The 12,124-nt window shown below is 51.3% G+C and overlaps 1 protein-coding gene across 1 annotated transcript in view; it reads left to right on the top strand.

The window, feature by feature from the left end:
• The window catches only part of CRACDL (CRACD like), a 46,763-nt gene extending 34,855 nt beyond the window's left edge, over positions 1-11,908 (top strand). The window contains exons 8-11 of the mRNA XM_007466895.1: positions 1,096-1,119; positions 9,407-9,570; positions 10,604-10,748; positions 11,769-11,908. Coding sequence (XP_007466957.1) covers positions 1,096-1,119; positions 9,407-9,570; positions 10,604-10,748; positions 11,769-11,908 — 473 coding nt within the window. The remainder of the gene's footprint in view (positions 1-1,095; positions 1,120-9,406; positions 9,571-10,603; positions 10,749-11,768) is intronic.
• Positions 11,909-12,124: the final 216 nt, after the last annotated feature.

Below are 12,124 nucleotides of genomic sequence, written 5' to 3'. Positions count from 1 at the left end.
CCCTCTGCTGCGTGTGTGTGTGTGTGTGTGTGTGTGTGTGTGTGTGTGTGTGTGTGTGTGTGTGTAACTAGGTGCTGGGACAAGGCTGGGAAGCAAGCCAGGCAGGTTCTGGGTGGGGAGATTGAAGAGGCTGGTTTGGAGGCTTGACTCCGAAGTCCACCCGTCAGGGGCTGTGGGATTCGGAGCCAATGAATTTCTCAACCTCTGTGTCTTAACTTCCTCCTTTGTAAAATGAGGTTAGTAGTAACTCACGGGGCAGCAAGAACATTTTCACTGCCAACTTGATACAGTCTCACATGGTACAAGTCATTCTTCCCTAAGGAGGTACCGAAACCTCCTCTGGGCGGCGGAGACCAGCGAGCGGGCATGGACTCTCCTGTCCCGGTTCTGTTGAAGGCACCGCTGCGTAGATGTGAGACCCCAGAGAGAACGTGTGCAGAATACTGGGGGAGCCACGGACCACCACCACCTCCCTGAGTGTACACAGGGGTCCTAAGAGGGGAGAGGAAGAGAGCGTTTGCAGGGGTCACAGCTGCGGTTCTGTGAGTCCTCAGCTCAACAGGGTGGCACCAGGGGAGCCTCCCTCATCCCGAGAGGGCCTCCCACGGGACAGGGATGGGGCGCAGGGACTCTGGGGACAGGAGCCGGTGTGGGTGGAGGGGAGCTGAGCTAGCTGGGGAGGGTGGGTGATGGGTGGGAATCTCTCAGAGTCAGTTTGGGCCTCTGCCAGACGCACCCAGGACACAGCCCACCCGGACAGTGGCAGGCGCCGGTCACAGGAGAGCTCTGCCTGTCCCCCACCCCCTCCTTCCCAGACCCCCAGCCCCTGGGGAAGGACCCCCCACCCCCAGCTCAGATGCCCTGCATTCGAGGAGGCAGGAGACAACCCTGACTCAGCCCAGAGGTGACACCATGTTCTGAAGTGACCACAGTGAAACTTAGGCCAAGAGACTTGCCCAGAGGCACCTGGCATGTGACCCGGGGGGCTGGGGAGAGGCGGCACTATAATGCTCTGCAACGGGGGGTGGCTGTGTGCTTCCGAGGACACGTGGCAGTATCTGGAGACATGGTCGAATGTCACAACTACAGTGTGAGGAAGGGTGATACCACCAGCATCTAGTGGGAGGAGGCTAAACGTCCTACGATGCACAGGACAGGCCCCCAGCGCCCCCCAGCAGAGAATTATCCAGCCCCAAGCCTCGGTAGTGCCAGGGTGAGTAACAGTTGCTTGTCACTCCATGATAAGCAATGATGGGAGGGTATGACGTGTGGGAAAGTTGTGGGGTCATTCCCCTTAATATGATACGGTGTGTGATATAGTGAATGAAGGTTAGGGATCCAGAGGCCTGTGTCCAGTGCCCCCTTGGTGACACACTGGCCGTGTCACCCTGAGCAAGTCCTCTACACAGCGAGACTCTGTGTTTCCATCTCTGAAATGGAGATTGAAAGCATTCGACATCACAAGGCGAGTTGTGAGGGTCATTATGAATATGATACGGCTCTGAAAACCAAGACCTAGTAACCCTTAGCTGTTAACGTTTCTTGAGTGATGAACTGGGGAAAGGTCCCTACCTGTCTGGGGTTGGGAGGGGGAGGTGTAATAGAGGAGGGAAGATCCAAACTCCATGGACAAGAGCCATCCCTCCACTGATTGGCCACTCGGTGGCCACTCGAGACAGAGTTCCACTCGAGACAGAATCCCAGCTGATCCTGGAGAGCCACCAGGAATCCAAGGTGGGGTGACTGTTTCCATTCTGAATTGTAGGAGGATGCCGTGTAATATAATAGTTTCACTACTCTTCCTCCTTTGCTGAGCTCAGAGTTATTTTCGAATTACAGGGCCTTTCCATCCCCATATGCTTATAAGGTCCCAGTTATATCACCTGGCAGGTAATGGAGACCAGCTGTCTCTGTACTCAGAGAAGGACCTTGGTCATGGCCTTCTCCTTGGAGACGGTCTTAATTGCAGACACAGTGGTGCGTGAGCAAATGGACTTTCAATCTAAGCTCCTCCATCACAACTCTGCGCCCTTGGAGCCTGCCGCTGGCTTCCTGGTCACCACCGTGAGGTGTGGGGTTCAGGCTGGACACTGGGACAAGGTCTGCCAGCCTTCACATGCTGAGGCCCAGGCTTAGCCCCTGAACTCAAGCAAAGAGCCTGGCCAAGTGTCTGACCCTTGGGCCCCACCCCCAGTACAGGTGTCTGCCCGTGGTCAGATGCCCGGCCCTGCACATCCAGATCAGGTCAAGGGAAGGTAGGTTTCAGGGGAGCTGGGGTGACGAGATCCCAGCAGTGCCTTCTGACTTAGAAGGAGGGAAAGGGGTAAGGACCGGTTTGCCCTGGTGGCCGAGAAAGAGACTCTCAGATGCAGTGGCTCTCCTCACTGAGAGAGCTGCATTTGGCCCCTGAGTTTAGAGAGGCAGGTTCTCTGCCCTTGCTGATCTGTGGTCTTATTTAGGAGAGTAAATGGAAGCAGGAAGAGGGATTCAGGGGAAGCCGTTGGAGAATGGAGAAGCAGGAGCAGGGGGGTGCAGGGCAGGTGGTCCTAGAACTCCAGGTGCGCGGAGGCCCGAAGGGAACTGAAGAGGATGGGAAGGGAGCTGCATCTTTCTCCAGGTCACTGTCCAAGCACCGCGTGAGTTGTGATTCTCTTAGAGTGGCTTTTGTGTTTTGGTTTTGGTTTTTTGCTTTTGCTTGGAGAATGATGTACATGCAGAGATGGGCACGTGCTGCTCAATGAATTTTCAGACACGGAACACACTCCAGACCAAGAAACAGAATGAGACCAGTGCCCGGAGGCCCCTCGGTGCCCCTTCCAGTGGGCTCTAGAACTCATTCCTGGACGGTGGCCACGTGTCAGCAGTGGAAGGACCTCTCTATCCCTGGTGGCTCTGGTAGGAGAGCCTGCGTGCCTGCGCTGGAGGAGTGCACTGGGTTAGAGACATCCTTCCTCTCTGTAGATTCAGCATCTCCCACGGGGCCTGTGCTCACCCAGTACAGTTGATTCTCGTTTTTCACGGTAGCTGTGTTCTGTGAAGTCACCGCAAACACTGAATTAGCGAGTCGTGAACCATCGCTCCAGGGGGAATAAAGGGTTAGGTTCCTGTGAGCACGCAATCACAACATTTTTCTCAAGTGACTGATACATAACCTTGTTTTATGTGTGTTTTTGTTTAAAGACAGCTTATTTAATATGTACTGTTGATTCATGAGCATCCAACTCCCAGCCAACAACAGTATCTCACACCTGAACGAAGCTCATCTGACACACGTGTCTTCTCCATAACACACATCACTGCCTTCTTGTGCTTAGGGGCACCAGACAGCACTTCAGTAGATATGGGGGCTATTTTAGACAGTAAAATCACCAAGAAAAAACACAAAAGTGCAAAAAATGTGACCCTAAGTACACTGTGAAAGGACCCTTGTTTACAGCCTGAGAGCAGAAACATGAAAGAAGCATCCCCTTGTTCCACATCCGCTGGGAACGTGTTCATCCCAGGACTCAAAGTTTTCTTCGCTCTGCGCATGTCTGCAAATGACCATGAAGGGTCAGGACTATTGATTTTGGGGGTTATAAATACGTTTTAGCGAGTAGCTGAATTGTCAAATACAGAATTCCTGGGCGAGGGCTGACTGTGTTTGTTGGATGAACAGAGGAAGGAATGGTAAGTTTCCTTCGGAGGTGGAGCTAGGACACAGCCGCGTCGCAATTATTAAAAATGGGGGCTTTCTCTGCCTGAAACCCTTTCTCATTCTTAAAATGCTCGGCACGGCTTTACAAATGCTCACGTGAGCGTTAAAAGCCCAAGTTCTCTGGTAGCGTCGCACGGCCTGGCTCACAGCCAGAACCAATACAGAGCGACAGCAGACTTTGCCAGCTTGTATAGATCAGGTGAGGCTGACAGTAGATCAATAAATACTTTTTAAAAAACCTTCAACTTTCATACAGGGAGCCCGCAGTGTGGGTGAGGCCCACGTGTCCCCAGGGTCCCCTTCCCCCACCCCAGCGGTCCCCTTAGTGTCTCTCCGGGCACGCGGTCACCTCCGTGTAAACCAGGGTGATGGCAGAGGGGCTGGAGGGGAGACAGAAACAGGGGACGGCTCTGGCCTCAGCTCGTTGTCATGAATGCTGGCAATCCTTGCACTTCAGAGCAGAAATCTTAGCAAACTCGGGCCTCTCCATCCACAGAGCATACTGAGAAGAGCTGGGAATGAGCCGTGGATATGCATTTTTAAGATGACAACGTAACAAAAGAGATTCGAAGCTGTGTGCCAGGGTGTTAACATAGCTCTCTTGGGCTGCATTGATTTATGAAGAACTTTTTTCTCCTTCTTTCTGCTTCTGCTTTCTGAACTTGTACACTGTGCATGTGTATTTTTATGAACAAGAAAGATACTTTATGAAAGGAAGAAGACTCTTTAAAATTGCTGCTCCAGAAGCGGCAGCATCTACCAAATGTTTACGAGGTGTAAGAAGCCTGCCGTCCTACTGTATGTTAGCTTAGGGCGGAGTATCTGCTTTATTTTCTTAGCCAGAGGGCAAGAAACGGTGGTGGTTCACATTGTACAGCTCATTGCCTCTCACTCAGAAGACGGTGTTCTTTTTTTTTTTTTAAGTTATTTTTTCAAGTATAGTTGATTTACAATGTTGTGTTAATTTCTACTGTACAACAGAGTGATTCAGTTATACATTTATATACATTCTTTTTAATATTCTTTTCCATTATGGTTTATCACAGGATTTTGAATGTAGTCCTCTTTGCTATACAGTAGGACTTTGTTGTTTATCCATTCTATATATAATAGTTTGCATCTGTTAACCCCAGACTCCCACTCCATCCCTCCACCACCCCTTCGCAACCACAAGTCTGTTCTCTATGTCTGTGAGTCTGTTTCTGTTTTGTTGATAAGTTCATTTGTGTCATATTTTAGATTCCACGTATAAGTAGTATCATATGTTATTTGTCTTTCTCTTTCTGACTTACTTCACTTAGTATGATAACCTCTAGGTCCATCCATGTCACTGCAAATGGCATTATTTCATTCTTTCTTACGGCTGAGTAGTATTCTGTTGTGTATATACACCACATCTTCTTTATCCGTTCATCTGTTGATGGACACGTAGGTTGTTTCCATGAGGAGACGGTGTTCTTGATGAGTCCCAGCTGTGTCCTGGCTTGCACAGGGGGTGTAGATCCCTGTTAGAGTCCCACCCTCAGGGTCCCCAGCCTCCTCTCCCCACTATCTGTAGGAACGCTGCCTATGCCCTGTTCCATACAACTTTCTCCAGTGAGTTGTAAAATACTCTCTTTGGCTCATATGGGTCATCCAACTGCATGGCATAGGAGTTCATCAGAGCTATGTCAGTGCCGTCATGGTCAGAGTGACACAGTGCCAGGAGCCCGACACTGAGCCCCCCCCCCGGAGGCCGGGGAGCCAGCTGGAGCGCTGGCCTCGCACAGCCAGCCACCATTTGCCTCTGATTTAAAGCCCAGGATGGAATGTTGTCTCCAGTACACTTAGTCTTGACTGAAGCATTAGAATGTCTTGTTGACTGAAATAGTGAGTTTCAACCCCTAGTCGAAGCCCTCTCTCCAGTCTCCCTGTGGTGCAGCAAAGGCCAGCACGTGCTGGGGATTGCTGGGAGGACCGTGTGACCAGACATCTGGGGCCAAAAGAGAGCAGAGGGCACGACCAGCCACTGAGCATGAAAGAAAGATCTAAGAGGAAGTGAAAGGGCCCCTTTAAGAAAAGTCCAGAAAGACAGATTGTGAGGACTCTCTGGAACGAGGGATGGGAAATGCAGACTTTCTGTAAAATACACAGCCGCCCAGCCTGCCTTCTGTGCGCTGGGCAATCACTGGGTTCTCTGGACAAGAAATAAAACGTAAAATTACATTGTAGATAAGCTAATATTAGAACAGCACTTGGTATGTAGTCTCTGCCGTGTGTTTGTTTAGTAAATAAGTTCTAATGACCAGAAGCATATGTCAGGGCTTCCCTGGTGGCGCAGTGGTTAAGAATCCGCCTGCCAATGCAGGGAACACGGGTTCGAGCCCTGGTTCGGGAAGATCCCACGTGCCGCGGAGCAACTAAGCCCGTGAGCCACAACTACTGAGCCTGCAAGCCACAACTACTGAAGCCTGCGCGCCTAGAGCCCGTGCACCACAATGAAGAGCAGCCCCCGCTCGCCACAGCTAGAGAAAGCCCACGTGCAGCAACGAAGACCCAATGCAGCCAAAAATAAATAAATAAAATAAACAAATTTTAAAAATAATAATAAGGAAAGCGTATGTCAGTGGGGTGGACGGTCAGCTGGCAGATGTGTCGGGGCAAATGTCTCAAGAGAGTTCCAGAGGATTAGGAGGGAGAGCACGTCCAGCTAGGTGACCAGAACAGGCTTCATAGAGGAGACGGCATCCGGGTGCCGACTTGGTGGACGTGAGGGGGTGATCCTGGTGCCAGTGTCCACCTGCAACCGAAAGTGGGGTCCGGCTGCCCTCCTCTCAAAAGCCATTAAAGAGGCCAGGTTGGCGGAAAGGAAAGTTTGCTTTACTTTGGATGCCAGCACCTGGGGTCGGGGGCCGAATGGAGTCCCAAGGCCAACTCCCCCCCCCCCACTGACAGGGGGCAAGAGCTGTTACAGACAGAGCGCAGGGGCTACACGCAGAAACAGCCCAGGCAGCTCTGACGGTCATCGAGAAATTGGTCATCAGTGGTCTGACCAGCGTCATCTTGATTGTTTCAGGTACAGTTAATCTCTAGTTGCAGGGTCGGTTTGTTTCCATGTCTTTGAGGTCAGTTCTTGGAATTGTGGCAGCTTGTGTCATGGAACTTCTTTCACCTGGTGAGGGTTTCAGTATCTATAAGACAGCTCACAGGAGACGGCTCAGAATATTAGCTGTAGCCCTTGAGGAGGAACTATAGGTCCTTGACTTTGCTTACTGACTCAACTATTATTATTTCGTCTCCTTTGACTGTTTTCCTTTGTTTCTGCATTTTCTCACTTCTCGGAGTAAACTTATTCTTTGGCTAAAAGTTTTCCACAGACAAAAGGCAGGCGGAGGACATGGCGGGCAAGGACCACAGGGCCCTGATCCGATTCACAGCCTGTCCCGGACCGTGGCCACAGCCTCCCTACTCGCCCCCCGCCTCCAGCCCGCTGTCCGCCTGCTCAGACTTACTCCTCACGCAGCCTCCAGAGTATACCCAGGGTTTAAAGCCCTGTGGCTCCCCATTATAGACAAGAAAAAGGCCAGGAAGGCCCCCCTCAGTTGGCCTAGCCTGCGTTTCAGCCCCTCTGGGCCGGCCTGCTGGCAGTTCTGTCTTCTGCCCCTCCACCTGGGAGGCCTTTCCTTACCCCTCTGCTCAGCCTAGAAGGTTCCTTCTCCAGGTCCCAACCACAGACAGCATCCTCAGGTCCTACCCGCCGGTGTTACCCTGTGTCTACACAGCACGTTGTGAAGTGTAGCATTTTCCAGTTTCCATCGAGTGACTTGTTTTTGCTTCGTCTCTTCCACTGGACTTGGAGCTCTTTGAAGAAACAGGTTTTTTTATATTCTTTCACCTTAGCATTTAACACAATCCTGCCCATAGCAAGCAGTGAGTGAACGAATGAATGAATGGGAGGGAGGAAGAAAGGAAGGCGGACGGGGAGTAGAAATGCTGGGCTCTGGCTAAGAATAGATGTAGGGCTGGATTACACATTTGGAAGCAATCTGAGCAAATCTGAGTGTTGAAGGTCAGGAGTGGAACAGAGAACATTTGGGGAAGAAGAGAAAAAGGCTGAGGGTTGGGAACAAGGAGAAATTCCAGGTTTAGGAGCAAGAGTCCAGCAGGGACCTGCAGAGGGGATGCCCAAGGTGGACAGGCCTCCAGGATGGGTTATATGGCCACATCCGAGCTTCAGCGGTAAAGTAGCCAGAGGATGGGAGAGTCCTCTGATCTATGGTCCAGTGGTTGGGCGGATGGAGAGCGGAGCGCTCACGTTGTGTCAGGATCCAGGATTAGCTGAAGAGACACGGGCAGGAGCCATTGGAGCTGAGGGCAGAGGAGGGTCGAGAATGGGGCTCCAAGGGGGTGGCGAGGCTCCTGGAGATGTTTTGTTGTTCTTGTTTTGAGCTGTGGGAGACCCAAGTGTTTTGCAAAGCAATGGGGAAGTGGTCAGAGGCCAGGGAGAGCCTGAGAGGCCGGAGGGGACAGGGGGGTAAGTTGAGGAGACGGAGCAGGATTTGCAGGGGCCAAGGACAGGTCAGTGCATGTGAAGCCCAAGGTTCCTCTCCACCTGCCGGGAGGCCAAAGCTCGCAGGGTGGTGGCTCTGTCCCTCGCCCCTCCTTGGTGACCAGGGGACTGGCAGAAGAGGACTCCATGTTGAACTGGAGGCGGAAGCCAAACCAAATAGAGTAAAATTCTAAACAAGCCAGAACAAGGGGTGGCATCTGTCAGGCCACAAAGAGTGAGGGCGCTGATTCGTCCTGGCCGGCCTCGCATGTGGCTGTGACCCGGGTGTGGCCTGTACCTGCTGGCGGGGCTGCCCTGTGGACACGGGAAGCAGGAAGGAGCCGGGTGGGGATGGAGGTAACTGTCCACTTGCTTTGTGGGCTGGCTGGCAAATATTCAGAGAGGACAGCTCATGGGGAACCCTTGGGTTCAGGGTGCTTTCCAGAGACCTGTGAGAAACCACTTATTTAATCATTCCGTTTCCTTGGAAAAAGCAAACTGCCTTCTTTTTTCTGTTGATGAAGATAATAAATTCTCATCATAGAAAATATGAAAATACAGAAGAGTCGAAAAGCAAGGGAAGGGGGGGAATGACCCACAGTTTTACTGCCCAAAATAAGCACTGCGAACATGGAAGGAAATTCAGCAAAACGTTTTGGTTTTAAAGGCGTTATTTCTCTTCTCTCCCGAACCTCAAGGAAAACAGCCACGGCTTACTTTTGGTGTCAGTCTCCACAAGGGAAGGTTGTGCTTATAATTTCTAAAAGAAAAGAGTAGAAGAACGTCCCAAGTAAATCGGGTATTGGGTAGTATGTACTGGTCTAGGGTGACAGGCCTATATTAAAGAAACCTGACCTTATTATGTACTGACCCTTATCTCATTCTCTAAGGTGTCCAGTAGGAGGAAGGTGACTTCAAAATGTGTGTATAGGAGCAGTTGCATTTGATTCTTTGTGGCTCAGACTGGAGGAGCATAATCTCTTTGATTTGTCTTTAACTGAGAAAATAAAGTCCCTGAAAACAAAGTACTGGTGTCACCAGAGAGGCTCCCAGACTCCTTCCCTGCCACTGTCTCCCAGAGCCCCTGTGCCGTGCTCTCTGGGTGGGAGAAGCCACGGGGGGTGCTGAAGGTGGCCAGGATTGTTTTGCATAACTTGTGTCTTTACCCACAGAGAAGGCAGCAGGGCCTGGGACCGACGGCCAGCCCGCGCCACCCTGGATCACCATCGGGCGACAGAAGCGGCGAGGGGCCCCGGAGCAGCCATCCATCCAGGAAGACAAGCCTGGGGCTGGGACCTTGAAGTCTGACACAGGAAGGCCAGCCAAGGCGCCCGAGAGAACCCAGGTGCTTAGAGCAAACATTCCCTGTCCCTGTGGGCGCAGGGGAGAGCCCCTGGCGGGGCTGGGACCCGGGACCCCGTGATGGCCTCATGTCCTGCACAGTCATTACAGGGACCGTCGCCTGTGATGACTGCTGCTGTCTGCCCTGTGCATGTGCTGGGCAGCTAGGGCATCAGAGAAGCCGTGGATCACTCAGGCAGTGGAGACAGCCCTGTGCTCCCGGCCTCCTTGGCAACGCAGCTCAGCATCTGGAGAGGTGGACCGGGGTTAAAATAACTTCTCAGTTGGACGCTAGGTGACCATGTCAACAGCTCCATCTCGACTCATTTTGCAATAATGACCGAGTTCTGCTTTTGCTGCTATGCTGGCCACCCGCTGGGGTCCCTATTCCTCACCTAGGACTGCAGGGCTGGAACCGGGGGCTCCCTTTTACACTCCGGACTGAAAACAGCGTTACCAAACCCAAACGACTGTGCTTAGAAGCAGGCTGAGACTCACAGCTTTTGTGTTCCCCCAGTTGCCATGGTAAATCCCAAAGCACATTTCAGCCGTGCGGGGAAGTGAGCCTGAGCCTGCAGTAGAACCCGCTTCTCTCCATTTTAACCAAAACCACAATCATACCCAAGCTTGGAAACCCTCCTGCAGGCTTAGGGAATTCATAAAACAAATATTCACCAGTGACCCCGGCATCCATGATCATAGCAAGTGTCATAAAATTCTCAAAAACTATTTCCAAACACAGTTCATTTTGCCTTTCCAATGGAACCCTGCTGCCTGACGTCTGGGGTTGAGGCCAGGGCTGGGGACAGGGCAGAAGCCAGGACGCCTGTGTGTGCCCAGGAGGCCTGCACGAGTGGACTTCAGCATCCTGGAGGCCAGATGGCAGCCAGGACCCAAAGCAGAGCTCCCCCAAGAAAGTGCCAGTAGCATGATTCACGTTGGCAGAAAAACCCCTTGGCTCATTGCCTTTGGTTAGGTTTGTCCCCATCTGAATCTCAGGTGACAGGACAGCGTGTGTCTTTCTTACGTCCTCACAGGAGTCCGTGAAGCAAGCCGACTTCATCCGCAGCAAGTCTTTCCTGATGGCCCCTGCCAAGCCCGCTGTGGACCAGAGGCAGGGGACAAAGCTCCACCTCCAGGAGGGGCTGCAAAGAGGGATCTCCTTGTCCCATCAGAACTTGGGTATGAAACCCGAGAATAGTACTGAACACTTTGAAATGCACTTCCGGGTTTGGTCCTGCCATGTTTGTTTTTGTTTTTGTTTTTGTTTTGCGGTACGTGGGCCTCTCACTGTCGTGGCCTCTCCCGTTGCGGAGCACAGGCTCCGGACGCGCAGGCTCAGCGGCCATGGCTCACGGGCCCAGCCGCTCCGCGGCATGTGGGATCTTCCCGGACCGGGGTACGAACCCGTGTCCCCTGCATCGGCAGGCAGACTCTCAACCGCTGTGCCACCAGGGAAGCCCAGTCCTGCCATGTTTTGTTCTGTTTTGTTTTTCTGAATTACTTGCCACGTTGATTTTTTAAAAACAGCTTTTATTGACATAATCATTTACATGGCAAAAAACTCACCCATTTTAAGCATACAGTTCAGTGAGTATATATTTACTGAGTTGTCCAACCATCACGGTCCAATTTTAGAACATTTCCCTCACCCTAAAAAGCTACCTCATGCCCATTTAGAGTCATTCACCATTCCCACCCCCCAGCTCTCTATTTTCTGTCTCTCTATTTGCCTCTTTCGGGACATGTCTTATAAATGGCATCATAAAATATGTGTTCTTTTGTATCTGGCTTCTTTCACTGAGCATAATGTTTCTAGGTTCATCTTTGTTGTGGCATGTATCAGTATTTTTAGATTTAGTGTTCGTTGTGGTAAAATACACATAACAGAATTCACCATCTTAACCCCTTTTTAAGTGTACAGTTCAGCAGTGTTAAGAATATTCACACACAGAGTTCCGGAAGCTTTATTGTGAAAGTTTCTCTCACCTCATTGCATCACTGGGACTGTTTGAGCCTGCTCTGAAGTCTTTTTAGCACATAAGTCATTGCATGCTGAAATTTTCTTTACAAGTTTACGGGCTTTATGTTTGAGACCACGGTTAAGACCTTGGACCTGTAGTTTAAAGGCGTGCAGGAGGCTTAAGTGCAAATCCAAACTCATTTCTCGCATTTCCGTTTGTTTTGTCTTCTCTCCAGCAGCCCAGTCGGCAGTGATGATGGAGAAAGAATTGCATCAGCTGAAGAGGGCCAGCTATGCTAGCACAGACCAGCCATCCTGGATGGAACTTGCCAGAAAGAAGTCACAAGCTTGGAGCGACATGCCCCAAATTATAAAATAGGTTAACAGTGTTCTGGTAAAGAATGTCCACCACCTTGACGGGTCACTTTCTTTAAAACTGGCACTAAATCAAGGCAAACAAACTGTGAAACTTGAGTGATTTTATCATCAGGTTACGGGAGAGCGAGCTCGGGGAAGAGGAAGAAACCAGGCAGACAAGTTGGACGGACACATCGCCAAGGGCCTGGGCCAGAGGTGCCTGAAGACAAGAAAACCA

Source organism: Lipotes vexillifer, unplaced genomic scaffold, assembly GCF_000442215.2.
Source record: "Lipotes vexillifer unplaced genomic scaffold, Lipotes_vexillifer_v1.1 scaffold28, whole genome shotgun sequence".
Lineage (NCBI taxonomy): Eukaryota > Metazoa > Chordata > Mammalia > Artiodactyla > Lipotidae > Lipotes > Lipotes vexillifer.
The sequence above is the reverse complement of the archived record's forward strand: the minus strand, read 5'-3'. Positions and strand labels throughout refer to the sequence as shown.